Source organism: Phyllopteryx taeniolatus, chromosome 10 (genome assembly GCF_024500385.1).
Source record: "Phyllopteryx taeniolatus isolate TA_2022b chromosome 10, UOR_Ptae_1.2, whole genome shotgun sequence".
Taxonomy (NCBI): domain Eukaryota; kingdom Metazoa; phylum Chordata; class Actinopteri; order Syngnathiformes; family Syngnathidae; genus Phyllopteryx; species Phyllopteryx taeniolatus.
This window is the reverse complement of record NC_084511.1, coordinates 24,042,726-24,062,699: the sequence shown is the minus strand read 5'-3', so window position 1 is coordinate 24,062,699 and position 19,974 is coordinate 24,042,726. Positions and strand designations below refer to the sequence as shown.

At 40.2% G+C, this 19,974-nt stretch overlaps 1 protein-coding gene across 2 annotated transcripts in view; it reads left to right on the top strand.

Annotated features, from left to right (window-relative positions):
• The first annotated feature begins 3,668 nt into the window (after window positions 1-3,668).
• drp2 (dystrophin related protein 2) overlaps window positions 3,669-19,974 on the top strand; it is a 77,301-nt gene continuing 60,995 nt past the window's right edge. For both annotated transcript variants that reach the window (XM_061786688.1, XM_061786687.1), the window contains exons 1-3: window positions 3,669-3,803; window positions 12,042-12,126; window positions 14,575-14,731. In XM_061786688.1, coding sequence (XP_061642672.1) covers window positions 12,062-12,126; window positions 14,575-14,731 — 222 coding nt within the window. In that variant the 5' untranslated portion in view covers window positions 3,669-3,803; window positions 12,042-12,061. The remainder of the gene's footprint in view (window positions 3,804-12,041; window positions 12,127-14,574; window positions 14,732-19,974) is intronic.

Here is a 19,974-nt window from a genome sequence, read left to right as displayed (position 1 = left end):
CCAGCTTATGAAAACTTGGAATTGGATCGCTACTGTAGGTCAACCGCTTTTTGGCTTCTCACCTATTAAAACATACAACTTAATAAAATCTGTTTCACACTAAACAACAGTCACACGGTAAAGAGTTGAATCGCTACTTTTACTTTCACCTGAATCTTCCAGTATTTGTACTTCTACTTGAGTACAGAGTGTAAGTACTTTTGCCAGCTCAGCCAAATGTTGATACAAATCTAAAACGTATCACGTCTCCGAATGCAAGTGAAGCGTAAACACACCGTTGTAAACAGAGAATCCCCTGTAATATACATATATTGAATTGAAAAAGCAATCTCCCCAAACCAAGATGAGCAAGTGAAGTGTAATGTAGTGTATTGATTGTTTTTTTTTTGTTTTTTTTTTTTAAATTGACTTCCATATTGGAATGCATGAAATGATGTTCACTGGGATGCATTGTGATCGTCATGCATTTCCATATTTCCGAGAAAGGCAACTTTCTTTGCGACAAGAAATGTATTCTTTCTTTTGTCTCCAAATTCTTGTCATTATACAATAACATAATGAGACTATTAGCTGACAACTGAACTAGATGTAATTCTTCGAAATCTGTGCGAAGGCACACTGCTTTGTCTCCATGGGTATTGTTGTCATGTGAGGGAAAATCTCTGCTGCGTTTCTTTAAGTGACGCTGTATGCACACATGGCTGAGCAACGCCACATCCAATCGAGTTTATAAATGTTAAAGCCATGTATCCAGCTTGACTCCTGTTCTCAAGACCAGACCCACTTTTGGCTGGTACATTGCCCACATGATGCACATCTACGAGATGTGGCACTGACATGGCAGGTTTCTTTTTTTCTTTTTTCCAGAGATAGGACGAATCCCAATTCCTCCCCTTTTCCCGTCCCCTATGTTGTGTAGTGCTCACTCATGTGGAGTTCAGTTAATGAGTGAGGAGTGTGGTCTTTGACCCGCTGCTGTGTATAAAGTGCCTGTAGACAACGCTGGTTGTGATTTGGCTCTATATAAATAAAATGAAATTTGAATTGACGGAGGCCGGCGCGAAGGGTGCCTCTCGCCCGATCGATATGAACGCTAGATACGCCAGTGTGCTGTCGCAGCCCGGCTAATCAACATGCTTACGTGGCAGCCATGTTGGTGAGGTCGACATTCCCACTCAAGGCAATGCGTGGACACTGAAATTAAGTCATAACTTGTTCATTTCTCAACTGATTTTCATGAGGATTACTGTTTTGTCAATACCAATGCTATAAATACACAACATTTGGAAAAAAGCAACAACAAAAATATATATATATTTTTTTTTTACATGTGAAATGGACTCCCAGTTCCCTTGTGGTAATTATACGGTGTTTTACGCAACAGTATGTTGCAAAATGGTTTTCTTGCCGTCCACACACATGGATGGCGCTGACGACTTTGACCTCCCTAGCTTAGCATCATAGAGTTCAAAATGGACCTGTCATATCAACCTATACACACCTATGGCTACAGCAGCCTGGTTAAGCGACACTCTTACCCAAAGGTAGGTTTTAAGCACAACGGCTCATTGTTTTTTAGTCCATGATGAAATCTCGGCACCTTTAATACCACAATGTCGTGAATACCGTGACATCCCTATTAACCACCATTCCCATCCTGATTCAGCTTTCCCAAACCTAACTATCTCACAGACTCCGTGTCCATGTCTTTTCTTGTTTACTCACAAAGCAAACACTCCAAGAGTGGGCTGAGTGATTGTTTGCCCAGCTAAGTGAAAGCGGGGAGGCACTGGGTAGTGATTCAAGCATGCAGCCTACTGCTGAATCATGCTCCCGACTCGGCTGCATTAGAAGGAGCTGTCTGAGGAAGCGAAGGCACGGCAGAAAATGAGTAGACGACGAGTGCAGCGTTCGTTTGCGCTAAAGATAAGCTAGAAATGGTCACGTATGAAACATTGTTTCAATGCCATTACTGTATGTACATTAGAGGATTTTTTTTTTTCCATCAACCCCCTCATAATCCTTAACACCAATAAACATAACTACCATGTGTACTCTTAAATGCCATGTAGGAATTAAAAAGTCAAAATGTTACAATAATACATTATTTTGTTTTGCTTGCGTGCGGCGGGGTAAGGCGGCTCTTATTGTCGGCCCAAGTTCAATGTTGAAATGAGGCAACGTTCAAATATTGCTAGTGGTTTGAAAACTGCATATTATTCCTTTCAAGTAGAGAGTATGTATAAAAAAATATATATAACTTGAATAAAAGATTTAAATGATTATATTTCATGGTTAAGTCTAATTTTAGGAAGCGGGGACAGGCAACAAATGCTACTTTAAATTAATCTTTTAAATTGTATTCCAGATAATTGTGCAGGACACTTTGCTTAATAACAATGTATTCAACAGTTAATTTTATCCTGCATTTTTTCATTTCTTTGAATGATGTACAAAATATAAACAAAGTTAAAATGCTGCATGATTGTATTCAAACTTGGATGAGCAAGATTCCAGTATATTTTGAAATTCCGTCTCACACATTTTCATCACTGCTCATGCTTAGAAAAGGGAACTGTTGTCGCGCTCTGTTTTCTAATTAAAGATTGTGAAATGAATAGCAAAAAAGAACAATCAGAACCTGAACAACATCACTACGCGTATGAATGTGTACTGTACGTGTGTTTGTTCATTCGATCAGCTCCACCAAGGGGATTGCACCTCTTTAAGTATAGCGTCCCAGGACCTCTCACTATTAAAAGTGTGCCAAGGAAGACTCGTGTATTTCTTTTCTCATTGTCTGGGAAAATCCAAATTCACGCCTGTGGGACGTTGCAAATCATGCCGTAATAACGGAGTGCATTGCATGTACTTTGTTGTCTTTCTCTGTGACTCTGTGCTGCAGAGTTTGTTCCCAGCTTTTCCTCCTCTGGTAATTATTAGTGGATTGACACAGGAAAAAAAGAAAATCCTCTTCGACCATTACCAACCATTCATTTGACCAACTGACCGACCAACCAATCAATTGACTAATCAATCCACCAATCAACCAATGAATGCCACCCGCAAAGATTGTCTCATTCGAGGGGCAAATTGGCCACTAACAAGCAAATGTTTTGTTATGCAAAATGGTCGTTAACCACGGCATGGCTCAGGTGGTAGAGCAGTTGTCTCTCAACCCAAAGGTTGTGGGTTTGATCCTCGGGCCCTGTTACCATGTGCAAGTGTCCTTGCGCAAGATACTGAACCCCCTGTTGCTCCTCATGCTGCGTCATCAGTAGGTGAAGGAGGCGACGTTGTTAAAGCGCTTTGAGTATCTTTGGTAGAAAAGCACTTCACAAGTGTAAGCCCATTTACCATTTCCAGCCACACCCGGCAACAACAATAACATCAACTGTGTGGCTATTCTCAGGGTACTCACCATCCAGAGACATAAATAAGGAGACTCCATACCTAAGATTTAAATGTGAAGAAGCCTTTTGGATTAAAGTTGAAAGCTGCCTTCAACAAACAAGAAGAATCCAGTTGCCTCCGTCCAACTTTTGCTAAGGCTGCACAACTGTAACAGTCCTCTTGTTTTTTTTCCCCTTTTTTTTTTTTTTTTTTTTTTTTTTTTTTGCGTCCTCAGCTCCGAGGCGGCCCTCGTGGCCGGGATGCCACTGTGTGCCGTGCCAGTCGGCAGTGGACGGTGAGGCCCAGGAGGAGGGGGCCGAGTCCAGGAGGCTGAAGGGGGGCAGCGTACACCAGGCCGGGGACATGAACCTCTGCTGGAACGAGATCAAACGCAAGTCGCACAACATCCGGTAAGAGGATGCTCACTTGTTAAAAATGGGATCTTCGTCTCTATGGCAACAGGAACTACATTACGCTGATGAAATTAAAGTTTTGCAAACTGTTCATATGGTGACACTGAACTCAACAAGCAGCAATTTGGCAGCTAGCGAACAATTCTTCAAAAAAGAGGCTTCAAGCTTTTTATTACCACTCCTAGTTGAAGTTGACTGTCAAACTAGACATGAAACTAAATAGAATTGTGTATTTAAAATAACCACATAACTTTTCATTAAAGTCTGCTAGCATAATGCCAATACATAATGGTCAGTGTGGCACGGTTATAACACTTTAATAAACTGATATTTGAACACAAACGATGAAGCAAACGTGATAAACAATATAACAATACTCACAGTCATATATTCTTTATCTTCTGCGAAGAATGACTACTGCAGCTTACTGACTAGCTGAGAGTGTCTCCGTATAGCCGTACGGCTCTATTATACTGCTCCCAGGTGGCAAAGGCGTGCACACCAGAAGGAGCAGCACAATGTCCACTGAACCGAAACAATAATGTGACAAAAATATTTAATTTCTTTACATTCTATTTCATTGTCATTAATTTATGTTTTACAAAGTACAATATTATGGAGTGCTATTTTTCCATAATTAAAATATTTTTTTTTTTGAGGGGAATGGCTGGAATAGATTGTCATTTCCATTCAATTTAATGGGCAGGGATGATTTGAAATTGGTTGAGTGTTTTGAGTTATGAGCATGGTCACTGAATGAATTGAACTCATATCTCAAGACATCACTGTGTGTATATATAAAGGTCATGGTGAAATGGCCCTTCTAAATACAATCATGCTGTTTTGTTGGGATTCTGCCTGTTGAACCATATTGTCCACACACACACACACACACACATATATATATACACGTGCGCATCCCCCATTGGAATCAAAGCTAATGATGTGTAGCATTTGTATGTCGCACCTAAATGTGTGCGTGTTTTCCATTTACTCCCTGCTGAGTCAGCTTATTCATCGTTGATAGCAAACTAATGCTGCCTTTATTGCGTTCGTGTTAGCCAGTGCCAAACTATTAGACGCCACTCAAGTTGCTCTCTAATGCCTGATTGGAGACCGTCCATGCTTTGCCGCATCATTTCTGACCCTCTGACTCCACTCCTGGGATCCTGTTCAGACAATTGTCCTCCCCCCCCCCCCCCGGCCCACACCTCCCACTTAATGGCTTACTTGATCCCGGTGCATCTAATGTGGAATAGGGCGGATGGCGGGGGCAGGACAGTTGTGAAATTGGTTAAGACATTTCCCCCCGCAGCTTCCGTGTAATTAGATCACCAAGTAGGAGAGAGCAAGTGGAGGGGAGGGATGAACACAGCAGTGAATTGATATGGAGGGAGAGGTTAAAGAGAGCAATGGCAGATGCTCCTAAATCATCCCAGAGAGAGATGCGGGGAAAGACGGAGCTAAGTACAAAGAGTGGGTGAATGTGGAAGGGCTTGGTAACCTTGAGAGGAAAGTATGTTTTCATGGCAGCAGCGGGACATGCGCCATCGCCTTTGCTTTGTAACAGCACCCCGGACGTTGAGCGCCAGCCGGTCGAGCCGATAAAAGTCAAGCCTGCTGCCCCAAAAATGGTTTTACACCAAGTACACAGTCAAAAAATACTTAGCAGGCGCCAAGTACAAGCATAGTGACCAATGTTAAAATATATATTTTTCTTATTATAAGCCACTGTAACATTATGCACAGTTTGAATAACAATGTCCTATTTTTTTCAAGTATAAAGGCAGCTTTTTCAGTATAAGGCATGCTATGACTAGAGTAAAGTCGTATTTTTGAAATTCACTTAAATTATGGAAAAAATATGACTTTATTTCCTCGTAAAATTTTGACTTCAGCTTCATAATATTACAACTTTATCATGAAAAAATACATTAGTTACTTAGTTACTTTTTATTCCAATAAAATATTTACAGTATTCTAATCACATGGCAACTTTTTTTCCTCTAAATAATGTTAATTTGTTATTGTAAATATTTCAACTTCCTTGTAAAATTTCTCTGGATCTAAAAAGTTCGAGAACCCGTGCTCTCGGGCTTGACGGTATCGTGCAACTTGGCCCGGAATTAAATTGAACTCCCCCTGCTGCAAAAGCAACTTCCAAAATGAAGTGGGAAAACACCCGTGTGTTGCATTTTCTTGGAGGAGGCGGAAACAGGTGGAATTGGTGCATGAAGATAAGAATGAAGCTGGGAGATATGCAATGTTTGTGCGTGGCATGGAACTTATCAGTGTGACACAGTGTCACTGAGCTAATTGGACTCTGGGATGATAACAAAAGGTTGGCGGTGTGATCGCTTTTTTTAATGTTTAATGCGAAAAGGAGGCCAACATTAAATGACACGCATGCAAACGCAAACATACACACTTACACAGGGGTGTTGAAGTGTGTGTGTGTGTGTGTGTGTGTGTGTGTGTGTGTGTGTGTGTGTGTGGGCGGGGGGGGTGGTCTTAGCTTTTGATATTTATTTTGTTCTTCATATTTAAATATGTCACTCATAAAAACCGACATCAAGATAAGAAACATTTTGCTGTGAAAGTTTAATAATAAGGTTGAAGAAAAGACCCGCCACTGCTCCAGTCTCCACCTCAGGCACCACCCAAAATGGGGGGGAGGGGCAAACACTTCAGCAGGTTTATGCACGGGGGGCCAGAATTTGGTGCTACGCCCCTGAACGTACACAAAGCAGCATACGAGTGACTGTCACGGCACTGGCAACATGTTACTGCGTGTTTGTTGTGTGTTGCGGAGTGTTTTATTTCTTTTTTTAATTCATTCGCATACGTCTATTGTAAACTTACGTGTGCACCTAATGGAAGTATGAAACAACTCTGAACACCGCAAAGCTTTAGCGTCAATGTTTTGACTAAAGATGGCCGGAAAATCAAAATCGCTTATACTGAATCAATCTAATCTCAATTTTTGACTGCCATCATCATTATTGCGAAGGGACTGATAATGAAAACTAATTGTGGAGTTGTGCGTCGTCGGCGTCCCAATCATGGCCACGCCGACGCATTGACGCATGTCTTCGGTGTCACGTAGCGAGCTGTCCACTGTGCACACCGCAGGGAATGCCCACTCTGTTTGGGCGTGGGCGGCCATGTGCATGTGAGGAATGAATCCTTGGGCTCAGCTCAGATTGCCGCAGACAGCCGACCGCCCCCACCGCATGTCTGTCTGAGTAACGAGGCGGGACTTCAGGCCCAGTTTTCGTCACTGTCTCTTTTGGTCATCTCCACAGTGTTCCTATATTTATTCACAAATATAGCCATACACTACTGTCGGATGGTTCCTTCCTTCCTTTCGTCCTCTGGTCATGGCTCATTGCAACAAAAAAAAAAAAAAAAAAAAAAAAGCCCTTTGGGGGTTTTGTGCCCCATTTTCCCAGCATCATATCTGGGCAAGCTCCTGTGTTGTGTCTCCAGGATAAACAGATCCATTTTAGATGTTTGTGTTGCTTCTATTGTTTGTTATTGGCAGTATTTAAAAAAGAAATAAAAAAATAATAAATGATGAATACCAGGGTTGTCATTCTACAGTTAGTACAATCTGTTTCTACAAATTCATATTTACCCAAATTCATGCAAAATTAATGTCCCTGTGAAGTGAAATTGCAAATGTATAAATTGACACACCACAGTGTTGTTAATAAGCCTGCCAAATTTGAAAGAATAAAACAATTTTAAAAATCACCAAGTATACGAGGTACCAAAATCGTGAAAAATTAAAGACCCCCTGACGGCAGTCACACGTAGTAGAGTAGGCTTTTCCGCTTAATGCGCTGAAAACACACCCAACTCTACCTTCACCTGTCACTCAAATATGTTATGTGCTCAAGATAGTATGTGCTCAAATGTCTGTAGTGGAAGCCACGGGATTAACGTGTGCCGCTGTATTTCATAAAAAGTTAACGTTCCCTGAAGTGTCTCTGTTATGAACCCACACACGACTTTGTAGAAGTGGGCCAAGTTATTATTACCAAGTAAAGCGATAACAATGCATCGCTACTGATGAAATGACGGCGTTCAGTACTTATATAATGGGGGAGAGCCGACTCTGGTCAAAAGGCCCAAGTGGTAGTTGGGTTTGGTTTTAGCCACACCCCAAAAATCCAGACAACTGTAAAAAGGTGAAAAAGAGTTGAAAAAGTGAAAAGGTTATTCTTTCGCTCATGAGATGGGAAGAAGAATGCAGGCACTCTCATTTATTGTTAATTTTGACAGCGAACTTTGATTTAGTTTAGTCAGTCTTTTGACTAAAATTGTAATTTAGTCTTAGCCATATTTTGTGTCATGTATATTGTTTTAGTTGACGATATACTATAAGATTATAGTCGAGGAAAACTGTTAAGGCCAAAATTAATCTTGGTTTGTTGGACTAATCATTTAGTCGATTTAGGTTTGTTTGCAAGTGGATGTTCATGTGATTTGTTTGAGAATAGAATTTTGTTTGATCTCGTTCGTTTGTTGCCCCTCTTTTTCGGGTCGGACCAGCTGCCTTCAATCAGTGGACAATTTATTTAAGGCACCTACAGAGTAACAGAGTAAGTTAGACACTAGCCGGGTTTACATGTAGACTTTTTTGTCATTCCGATTGCAAAACTCTGGTCAACTGTTTACATGTGACATGATCTATTCCGATTGAGTGTATACATGTGCGCTACAATTAATCCGAACAGACGCGAGACATGCGTACATCGTCGTAAACGTCGCTGCCTGGCTCCATTCCGATTCACAGTTTACATGACCAAAATTGACTTCTGATCGGTTTGGCGAAAGGAATGTTCTACAAGTGTGAAACTGAATAAAATTCATATGGAGCATTTTCATTCGGTTTGGGCTTCTAAACCGATTATCATCGAAATAGAAGGCTACATGTAGACCCCGCTACTGGTGAGAGTAAAATGCGGAACAGTTTTTGGACCGCAATGACCAGATCAGATAATTTTGGTATTTCCGCGGTCTTTTTGTAAATATTACAATCCTCTGGAGTGTTAATTTTTGTCATCAATAAATCACATCCACGAATTGACACTGGATCTGCGAACGTCTTTTGTGCTGGACTGCGTGGGATTAACCCAGTCAGTTAGCGGCTTTGTAAAACAACAAAGATAAGCCGCAACATGTAGGTAAAAAAAAATGTAAATAAATAAAACTCCGCTGCGATGAAGAAGAAACACGGGACGGAGACACAGCCACATTGACACAACTTGGACCGGTCAAGATTAAAGCGAGCATGCGACTGAATGAATACAGCGGTGTTAATCGAAAGTTTTTCTCCACCACGTTACGCAAACCCCCCTTCGACATCTGCGCAATGTTTTCATAGGTGAATAATAGAAAATATAAGGCAAATAGATTGATTATGGCAGTGAGTCACTCTCATTCAGAAAGAGAGACGGAGAATATTTAGTTCCCTCTCTGAACCTGAAATTGCCTTGTAATTGCAGAGAAATAATCTTTTCAGCCCGTTGGAGTCGAGCCCCTTTCATCGGTGTTGAATAACATGCTTCTGTTCATTCTTGTCTAAAATTGATTGCTATGAAAATTCATTCCTGTGTGGCATTTATTAATACGAGCCACACGCGCCATGATTAACAATTTATTTTTGCATGTCATTTGCTTATTCTTATGTTAATTTTATATCATTTTTTTCATTCCGCTCCCTCTGTCGTTTTGAGCCGTGTCCGTGCTGCCCCGATGTAAATAGCTGATTTGGGATTCCCTTTGGCCAACAGCTGCGGTAGCTCCTCAAACATCCACGACATTTTTCAGTTAAAAAACACCCCAGCGAATGTTCTTGTCACTCAGCGAATGGATTTCCCGCAAATCTCAGGCAGGCTGCGGCGGGGAAGGGTCGCTTCAGGCCAGACATCAGTTACACTCCTGATGCGCAACAAAGCACCATTTCCCGAACTAGCCTATATCCTCACCAACATAATCATGTTCTGAATCGTTTGTCAAAATGAGGAAAATCTTTCTTTTGCCGGCGATGATGACAGATGAGACACAACAATGGTGACTGATTATGTGATCAGAACACATATTAAAAAACATAAATAAATAAATAAATAACAAAAATAAAGAACACACATCGACACAGGCAATCATTGGACCGCTGCTGTTTTTATACACAATCAAGTCAAGTATAAAAAAAGGCCAGACTGTGCTGTTGCTTTGAATGAAAAACTGTGACAGGATTGGTGATTGATTGGTGTTAAAACCGCTTGACTCGTGGTTCTCAAACTGGGGTCCCCGGAGTCTTGGGGGTCCGTGAGCCGTAGCTTGGAGGTTTCCAAAAAATTATGCGGTATCGAATAAAGTTGTTTTTTCACATCCACTACTGAAAATATGGCTTTCTTCCCTCATTAAACTTTGATTAATTGCTATAATATTACGATTTTATATTTATAATGCTGTGCACACTCATATACTACTGCAAACCACAAGCAATATCATACACGTTACAATAATAAGCATTGATATACAGTACTTTATTTTTAAAAAAAAAAGTTGATTAATGTATCAAAAAACTATGTGAAAAGTGTTTTCATCCTCGAAAAGACTAGTCCTTTCTCATTTAAGATCGTGTTTGGTGTGTTTTTGGATTTGTTATTGCAAAATGTATGCAATGAATTCCACAAATCCAATCAAAAGAATCATTTGAGGAGACTGGTCTTATTTTGAGCCATCTTCAAATCTATGAATTATAATAATTTGTTTGTTATATAATAATAAAAAAACAAAACCATATGCAATCACACTGCTAGATCAGCAAGCCTAAAAGTGATGGAAATAAGTTTAGATTTCCATTCCTTTTCCCCTTCTTGGCCTAAAAATGGAGTATCTACCAAAAGTACGTTGATTTTTATCATTGAATTGCACCATGGCTAGTGTGCCCCCTGCAGAAAGTGATCCAATTATAATGTTTCACAAGTGTTCCATCATAAATGACACAATAATGCTTTTTGAAAGTGTGCTTACGTACAGAAACAGATTTCTGTGTCTCATGCGCGAGAGAGCAATTTCCTTGACTCTGAATGCCTTTCCTCAGTGTGGCGAGAACATGCGACGTACGGTGACACAGCGCACTCGATCTGACATGCTGCCCCAATCAATAATCGTTCCTGTGAAACTCCAGTGTCGTCATGCCAGTTTTTCCCATGAGTTTTAAGAGTGTAAAAAAGAAGGTTGAAACCCTAGGTTTCCTAAACTGGGTGGGGTCAGCGAAATTATTTGCAATCAGTTATGTGTACCATTTAAAAAGATGCATACCAACAGTGGATATTAAAAAAAAAAGTCTACACACCCATGTTCACTTGCAGGTGTTTGTGGTATAAAAATATGAGCCCAATATAAATCATTTCATAACTTCTTCCACCATTCAGGTGAATTTTAACCTGTACAACGCAATAGAAAAAAATCATTTTCGAGACGTAGGAAAGCCTGAGATAATGTGGTTGCACAAGTGCGCAGACCCCCTTATTAAACAAGACAAGCAGCCAAACAAAAATACAAAATGAAAACACTCAAGGAGCGTGGAGTCAGAGCTCCTGATGTCACTCACTAGGCCACACCCCCCCCTTAAAGGCAGACATCAACAACACATGGCTACACTAATGCCTCTTCCTGGAACAGATAATTTCCGTGGAATAGATGGTGATGCACCTTTTTAAAGGTTCCACTCATAGGACTGATGCGTCTTCTCGATAACCTTCCAAGTAAAAATGCGCTGCCTTGTTAAGATGGCCTGGCCTAGCTGACTTCTTTGCACTTTCTGCCATTTTTCAAAATTCAGTTGAGTGAAAAGGAGACACTGCGAGAAGGGAGGAAAAAGAGAAGAGCGGAATGGAAAAGAGCTGTGCTCAAAGCCTCCTTTGGCCCCGAGGCAACACAGCAGTGCGCTCCTCTCCTATAACCGTCCAAACTCTGCTTCAGTCTCCTACGCATTAATTAATCATGGAAGCGAACACTAAGCTCCACGCTGTAAACTCTCCGAGTGATTGGGGAGTTGAATTTCTATTTGACAACGCTATTTACTTTTGGATGGCAACTGTCAAGAAACATGAGGGTGGCATGCAACTTTGTTCTCTTAAACTGCATACAAAGGTTGGCAAAGTCACGACACATTTGACATTTCCAGCTAAAAATGATAAAAATTCTCCCCCGCAGCTCGCAACAGTGATGCCCCGATGCCGAGCTTGCAGGCTTATCGCTGCTGGATCCTTCACACGCTGATAATCCCGGAAATGAAAAGGTCTGGGATCTTTCATTAGCACAATATTATGGCAATATTAAACTGATCTGATCGTGCCTTCCCTGTGATAGCGTTCCAAGATGTTGCCACTATTGCTGTGTGTAAAGTGATAATAAACATGGGAAATCATCTCTCCGGTTGCAATGGACAGCTCTCATTGTCATAGTGTTGTCATTAGTTCATTTTATTTCAAATTAAGCCACAATTGGAATGCATCTGACCCTTGCCATACGGAACACGACACAGTTGAATCACAATTTATCGGAGGCGTTGCATTCCAGAAAACCTCCGCGCTATGTGAAAATTGGTGCTGTATAGCGAGACCATGTAAAAATGTTTGTTTAGTTTTACTCACTCACATCTAGGACACTGAAATTACTTTATTTACTACACCCTTTACACACATTTTATTTCAGTTGACTCAATTTACTGGAGTTTTTGTCAACTATAGTCTTATGGTATTTAATCAACTAAAACTAGACTTAAAACTACAAAAATTTAGACGACCAACTTAAGACTAAAACTGAATTACATTTGAGGCAAAAGGCTTTGACTAACTAAATCAAAATTTGCTGTCAATATGAGTAGAATGCAAGCAATTTTTCACTGAAAACAGGGACAAGTTTTGCAAGCGGCTATATCCACCACGCGTACATTACTCGGTGAACAGCGGTGTGGCATTTCCTCAAAACAAACTTTTGATTACAAATGTTTAAACTAAACTACAGATAACATTAGGAATTAAATTAGGGATTTTGACAAAAGAACCGTGTGGGTAATTTAAGTAAAAGCATCAATATTGAAATGTAATGGGGGGGGGGAAAAAAGGGAAGATGGCGTGCAGTTCTACACCATCACAAACTATTCAGATTGAGAATCTTTATTTGATTTTTTTTTTCTGGTGGTCAGTTAAAAGAGCATAGAGGTTATTTGCACAAGTTAACGACAAAATACTGCAAGTAAGGGCATGAATACTGTAAGTATGAAGGGTGTGGTGGAAACAATCTAAACATTTCAGAGTTGGCAGCGGTTTCTAGAAAAAAAAATTGCACAAGAAATGATAAGGGAGAAGATCGCATAATATACATTATTTGTACTGTAGGAATGTGGAATGCATTTCCATTATTGCACTGATAAGTACTTATTACATGTATTGTCGTTTATACCGAACATATTTGAATCTATTTAAACTACAACCCCAAGAGTAAGCATATTGTTAAATGAATATCTCCGTCAGTGTCAATCGAACGCCTTGTTATCTTGCTGCCGGCGTACCCAATTATTAGCTAATCAATTAATTCTCATCTTTTCATACTTACCCACTCTCTTCCCCTCATTCCCTCCAGCTGGCACATCGGATGTAATTCTGATTCGGTCCTGTGTGCTCGTTGTGTGCAAAATTCACTTCGCAGAGAATTGCCCGACACTTACATTTCTTCTTTCTGGACTCTTTTCTCAGGTCTGGCGACACGTATGCCATGCCACCATATGTCTTGTACATCTGTGGCATTATTGTGTTCCTCTGGTTTATGAATGCTAAAGACTTTACCAAAGCTTGTCTGACTCGCTGCCATTCCGGCTCATCATCGTGGTAGTGCTGGCGAATGTTATGTGCAGTAATATTAGTGCTCGAGTGCTGGCTTCAGGTGTGTAAATGTTTTCACGCCTCTAATGTCCCTTTAATGCCAACTGCACTGCAATGGCAACACTTTCTTCAGTGACATGACATGCTGTTGGTGGTAATTCAAGATTCATCCATCCGTCCATTTTCTACACTGCTTATCCTCACTTGAGTGTAATTAACGGTAATAATGAGGAGAAGAAAAAATCCTGTTATCTATTTTGTGTTTTGCTGGCAACAAATGAATTACACTCATATAGCTCTTTAAGTACACAACTGCACAATAACAATGTGTCAACTCAGATAATTAATTACTTTAATTAATGAATTATTTATCCTCACTTTCACCGTGATTAGCCTTCACCTTCATTTGCAGTTCGGTCACCGTTAGCCTACAGTAAAGCAAGCGAACAAAAGGAAGAAACTGACTAATCCTAACCCTCCAACACTCGTATTATTTCTTATTTTTAAGCATTCATCAAACCGAAAAGACCAGATAAATATGTATGAATTTATACTGTATTCAATGTCTTTTGTCTTTTCGGCGTATTTGGTATTGGAGTAATCCAAAAGTAATTAAAAGTAATCAAGTTATATTACTTTAATATTATGGTACTTGGATTACGTTACTTACTACATTTTTTTGGACAGCATTAGTATCAGAATACATTTTTAAAGCAACCCTCCCAGCCCTGGTTGTTTTCTTGTATATCAAATTAGAGGCACCAGATGAGCCCCCTTTCCCAATTGGTGACCGGAGACTCGAGTCATGTGACTGACCGGTCGGGGGAAGTAAGTAACCAAATGTTACTTGTGTGTTCCGACAGTGTGCGTATAGAGGCCATCTCCGACAACAGTGGGAAGCTGCAGGTCTCCCTGCAGGAGATCATCGAATGGCTGACGGCGAAGGACGAGGAGCTGTCGGAGCAGCTGCCCATAGGAGGCGACGTGGGGGCCGTGCAGCACCAGCGGGAGTTCCACCAGGTAATGGAAAAGCCTGAATACCTTTTCAAATCCATTGACTCGAGTGCCTAATTTGCCTCAAGGGGGATTCATGACCGTAGTGTGATCGATTTACACATACTGTAAATACAGAGAGATGTATTCAGTGGGTGTTATGGCTTAATGGAAGTGCGGCGGGAAGGACAAGTCCCGCTGAGTGCCCCTTTCCACTTTTAAGCTCGCTATCTGTTGCCTTAGTGTGAAAATGGATTGAGGGTGTTCCCAGGGTCATGTGTTATGGTCTGTGTGATTGCTCTGCCATTTCTATCTACATCCTGTATGGTAAATTGGTTCCAGTCTAAGATGGGTGGTACAGAAGAAGAAAAAATCATGACTATTATCTGTTTTTTTTTGTTTTCCTTGTAGTGCCGAATCAAAGGGTAAGTCATGATTGTCATGAGTTGGCGTTTCAAGATGGAAGACCTGCTTCTATTATCATATGATTTTCCAATATATATTGTTCAGCAGTTGATGGAACATTCTTACAATTTGATAACATTAAAAGATACCACATATTGCAAGGACATCTTTGCCTTTGAGTTCACAGAAGTAACGCTTTATTAAGTTACATTTTTGATATAACACTTTAAACAAAATCAGAAAGTACATCAAAGGTTAAACTTTAAATTGTGAATGGGCATTTAATAATACATAATAATAATGACAATAATAATTCATTTATAGACTCCTTTCAAACCTATCAAGGTCACCATACAAACATAGTTAAAAGAAATTAAGCAATACAATAATTATAACAGCTCAATAAAAAAATCTGTTAAAAAGGCAAATGATATGGGAAATATTAAAGTGAATAAGCAGTCCAGACACACACAAACATTATAACCCTTTAAGTAATTGATGTTTGAAAACAAGCAGTGGAGCAAAACATGTAGACAGAAAATGTAACAATACTTGGAGCCAGGGGTCCAGACCTGTCTTCCTTTGAAAATGTGCGGCACATTATGAAACTCAAAATAGGACAACGGTACCATGGACTGTTGAGCAACTGAAGTTATACAGTACATCAAGCAAGAATGGGAAATAATTCCACTTACATAGCTTCAATAATTAATGTCCTTAAGTCCCAAATGCTTATTGAATATTGTTAAAAGGAAAGGTGATGTGACGCAGCGGTAAACATGCCTCTGTCCCAGCTTTTTTGGAATGTGTTTTTGGCGTCAAATATAAAATTAGCAAATATTTGCAAAACAAAAACAGTAAGGTTTATCAGTTTGAACATTAAATATCTTGTCTTTGTAGTGTATTCAATTTAAAAAGATTCTCATATCATTGTATTATGTTTTGATTTCCGTTTTACACAACGCCCCAACTTCATTGGAATGTGAGTGTCTTATGTTGCCCCCAGGTGGCCAAGGCGCACATACCAGAAAGAGCAGCACAATCTCCATTGAATTGAAGTGAAAACCGTGGCAAAAACGGTTTAACTTTTTACATTCTATTTAATTATGTCACTAATGTACAGTATTATTTGTTTTAATACTGTATTATAGAATGCTCTTCTTCTTATTATAAAAAAAACAACAACACATTTGTGGGGAGGCTGGACTGGATAAGTGGCATTTCCATGCATTTAAGTGGGGAAAGATTATTTCAAATACGTGTGTTTTAGGTTACGTGTGTGGTCGCGAAACGGATTAAACTCGTATCTCAAGGCAGCACTGTAACTATTTAGTATGCTTTTCTAATAATAAGCCAGCAGTCTCTTCAGCGTCACCTGGGTCATCCTCAGGGCCTCCAACTGGTGGGAGGAAGGCATAATAATAATAATAATGCATTTTATTTAAAGGTACCTTTCAGAGCACACAAGGAAAACATACAGTCAAACAGTAAAATTAATCAAGGTCAACATTTAAAAGCACAAGAAACATCAATGTAAAAACAGGACTATGAAGTATGGCATTTTAAACAGATAGAGTTTGAGGCTGGCTTTGAATTGGGAAATGGAGTCTGTGTTGCACAAGTTAAATTGTAGTTCCAGAAGCTGATCCACATGATCCACAGTGAATAAAGCGGGCAGGCGGGACAGCTGCAGCGAGGCTGAAGATCGAAAGGGTCAGAGATATGATGGCGATCTGTATAATGTCTGACAGGTCCGGTGGGGTGAGGTTACGGGCAGCCTTTAAAGTGAGAAAGAGGATTTGGAATGCATTCTCAATTTAACCGGTTGCCAGCTGAGCTCTTGTAAAACTGGGGTGATGTGGTAGAAGGAGGGACTTCAAGCTGCTGAATTTTGGACCAGTTGAAGTTCATGGAGGAATTTGTGAGGAAGACCAAAAAGAAGGGAATTGCTGACATTAAAACAGGGAGTGAGGGACGGAAGAAGTCGATTAAATATCGCGGAAATGGAAGTTTGCTGACCGTGTGATGTTATTTATGTGAGTGTTAGACGATAGGTTGAGGATGACACCTAGACTTTAACCTGAGTAGAGGGCTAAATAGTGGAATTGAGACAGAACAGAGACAGTCTGTAAGGTGAGGGAGAAGAGATGGGTTTGCTCGAAAGGTAGAGCTGGGTCTCATTCGCACCGCGGTGAAAGTGGATGCTGTATTTGCCGAATATTTTGCCCATGGTAATGAGATATGTGATTAAGAGGAGGGGCCTGAGACAGAGCCTTGGGGCACACCTGTGGTGACTGGGACAGCTGTGAGATGAATGATTTGAGTATAATTAACTGATTTTAGATGAGTAAATACTAAGGAAAGCGTGTTTTCCCACACTTTTACTTTTCAAGTAAAGCTAATGGTGATACTCATCTTGTGTCCCCACTTTCTGTCTGGATTTCTCTCCTTTTCTTGTTCCTTCACCGTCTCATTTTCAGCGCAACCTGATTTATAATCCGCAATGTCTCAGCTTTCCCGTCGCCTGCTTGCTCAGAAACTTCCCCCAACAAAGCAAGAGGAAAATTGCGTCCCGGATTTCTATGGAGAATTAAAGTGTTTTAAGAAATGTGAATTATTGATCCTAAGTGGATTTATCCCAACGTCTTTTTTGTGTGGGGGATAAATTCCCATCTGTGGAAAAAAATGTTTGCCTGTGTCTTAGTGTAGGAGTGTGTTAACCGGATGTGTGTCCTTGAGCCTGACCAGGGGATTTGGGGTGGGAAAGCGTTTGTGAGGGAGCGTTTTGTTTTTCTTTCCTCAATGTTGGGATGAGTGAGCATGTGTGCAACAGGATGGAGGGGGAATTTGTGGCTCTTTACAGACTCTTTCTTTGCCTCGCATTAAAGGAAGAGAAAATCCATCTTTTCATCAACAGACCCTAGAGAGGGACTGTCCACAGGGATGCCAGCAACATATTAAGATAGTCATTGAAGTCATTGCCTGCCTCCGAAATGTTCTACACTGTGCATAATTCATTGTAATCTAATCTGAAGGGGAGTCTTAATGTTCCTTCAACTGAAGATCAAGCCTGAGAGTGTGAAATTTAGCCAGTATTAAAGTTTTAACAAGGCAGCTGGTCCAGGAATCCATAGATCAGCTCCTATTGGTCAGACAGAAAAGAGAGAGGATGGAGACAATGGGGAACTAGAGTGAATGAAAATGGTGAGCAAAAAAAAAAAAAGGAAAAGGGATGCAAGGTAGAGGAAAAAATTGGTTAGTGGTTGTTGATGCAAGGGAGGAAGTTTTTTTTTTCTCAATCATTTGCACAGGGAATCTTATCTAACACGACAGCTCTCAAATTTGATGCATTTATTTCATATTTTTCTTGGCACTGGCTGCTGTGTGCTTGTGTTTCATTTGGGCTTTTGTGTTAAAATCTCATCACCTGGTGTTAATCAAGCTTGCTGGGCGCTAGCATGATAGTGAAACTCATCACTTGACTGCACAATGATTTTAATTCTACCTAGCTGGCATGTCATTTGTCTGCTCTAATTGTAATCCTTTCATAGTATTTGTTAAAGATGTGTGCTCCGCAAGGGACCGCCTCATCAACAACATCATTACTAGTGAAAGACAATTAGCATAGAATTCAAATGACAAAGCACGCCGTGTAAGGAGTTGTAGTATTAGCTCAACTACCATTACACGGTTCTTCATGTAGCGCTCTGGGAAGAAAATACTAGTTTCTCTGCTTTTGCTATTTCCAGGTATATGTTTGAGTTATGTTTTTGATTTATTCTACAAACTACTGACTTCCCAAATTTTGAGCTTTTATTTTCAGAAAAATAAATTTTAAATATATTCATTCATTTATCCATCTTCCGTTCCGCTTATCCTCAGTAGGGCTGCGGGCGTGCTGGAGCTTATCCCAGCTATCTCCGGGCGAGAGGCGGTGTACACCCCGAACTGGTCGTCAGCCAATCGAAGGGCTCATATAAACAAACAAACAACCATTCGCTATCACATTCACACCTACGGACAATTTAGAATCTTCAATTAACCTACCCTGCAAGTTTTTGGGATGTGGGAGGAAACCGGACTACCCGGGGAAAACCCACGCAGTCATAAGGAGAACATACTGCACATAGGCGGGGCTGGGATTTGAACTCCAGTCCTCAGAACTGTGAGGCAGAAGTGCTAACCAGTCGTCCACCGTGCCGGCCTGCCTATATATAAATATATATATATAAATATATATATATATATATATATATGAATCATGGCAATTATTATATTCAGTGAATTTTCAGCGCAATTTTCATGTGCGCAATTCAATGCCAAAATATGATATTACACCATCTATTAACTCTACACAAGTACATGCCTATTAAAGGCGGGTTTGCTCTGTGCTTGACTGACATGAACAACAGCCAATGCAGACATGGTGTGAAGAGGTGATTTTCTGCCTTAAGCCTTGGCACCGTTCCTCACACTGACGCTCTTGGCAATGTAGTCAGCGAAAAGCATTACGGGAACTCTGAATTTATTGTGGTGATGTTTTTAACTACAGTACTGAAAATCAAGCATTTGCGCCTGTCGATATTGTTATGAGTGTGTGCATTAGCTGTTCATCAGGCTAATGTTATTTGTGAATTTATTTCATAAGATTCTGACTGTGGCCTGTGTTTTAAACAGTGTTCTTTGTATCCTCGTTCATTTTGGTGACTTACCAATGTATGAGTTGCGATTACTCAGCAAGGTTTTTTTGTCTGCTGAGAATAAGAGCTCAATTGTGAGTCATTTGCTACATTAGAATCTTATAAACCAAAAAGCTAACTGGATCAGAGCGAGTGACCTATTAAAAAAAATAATAATAAAAAATG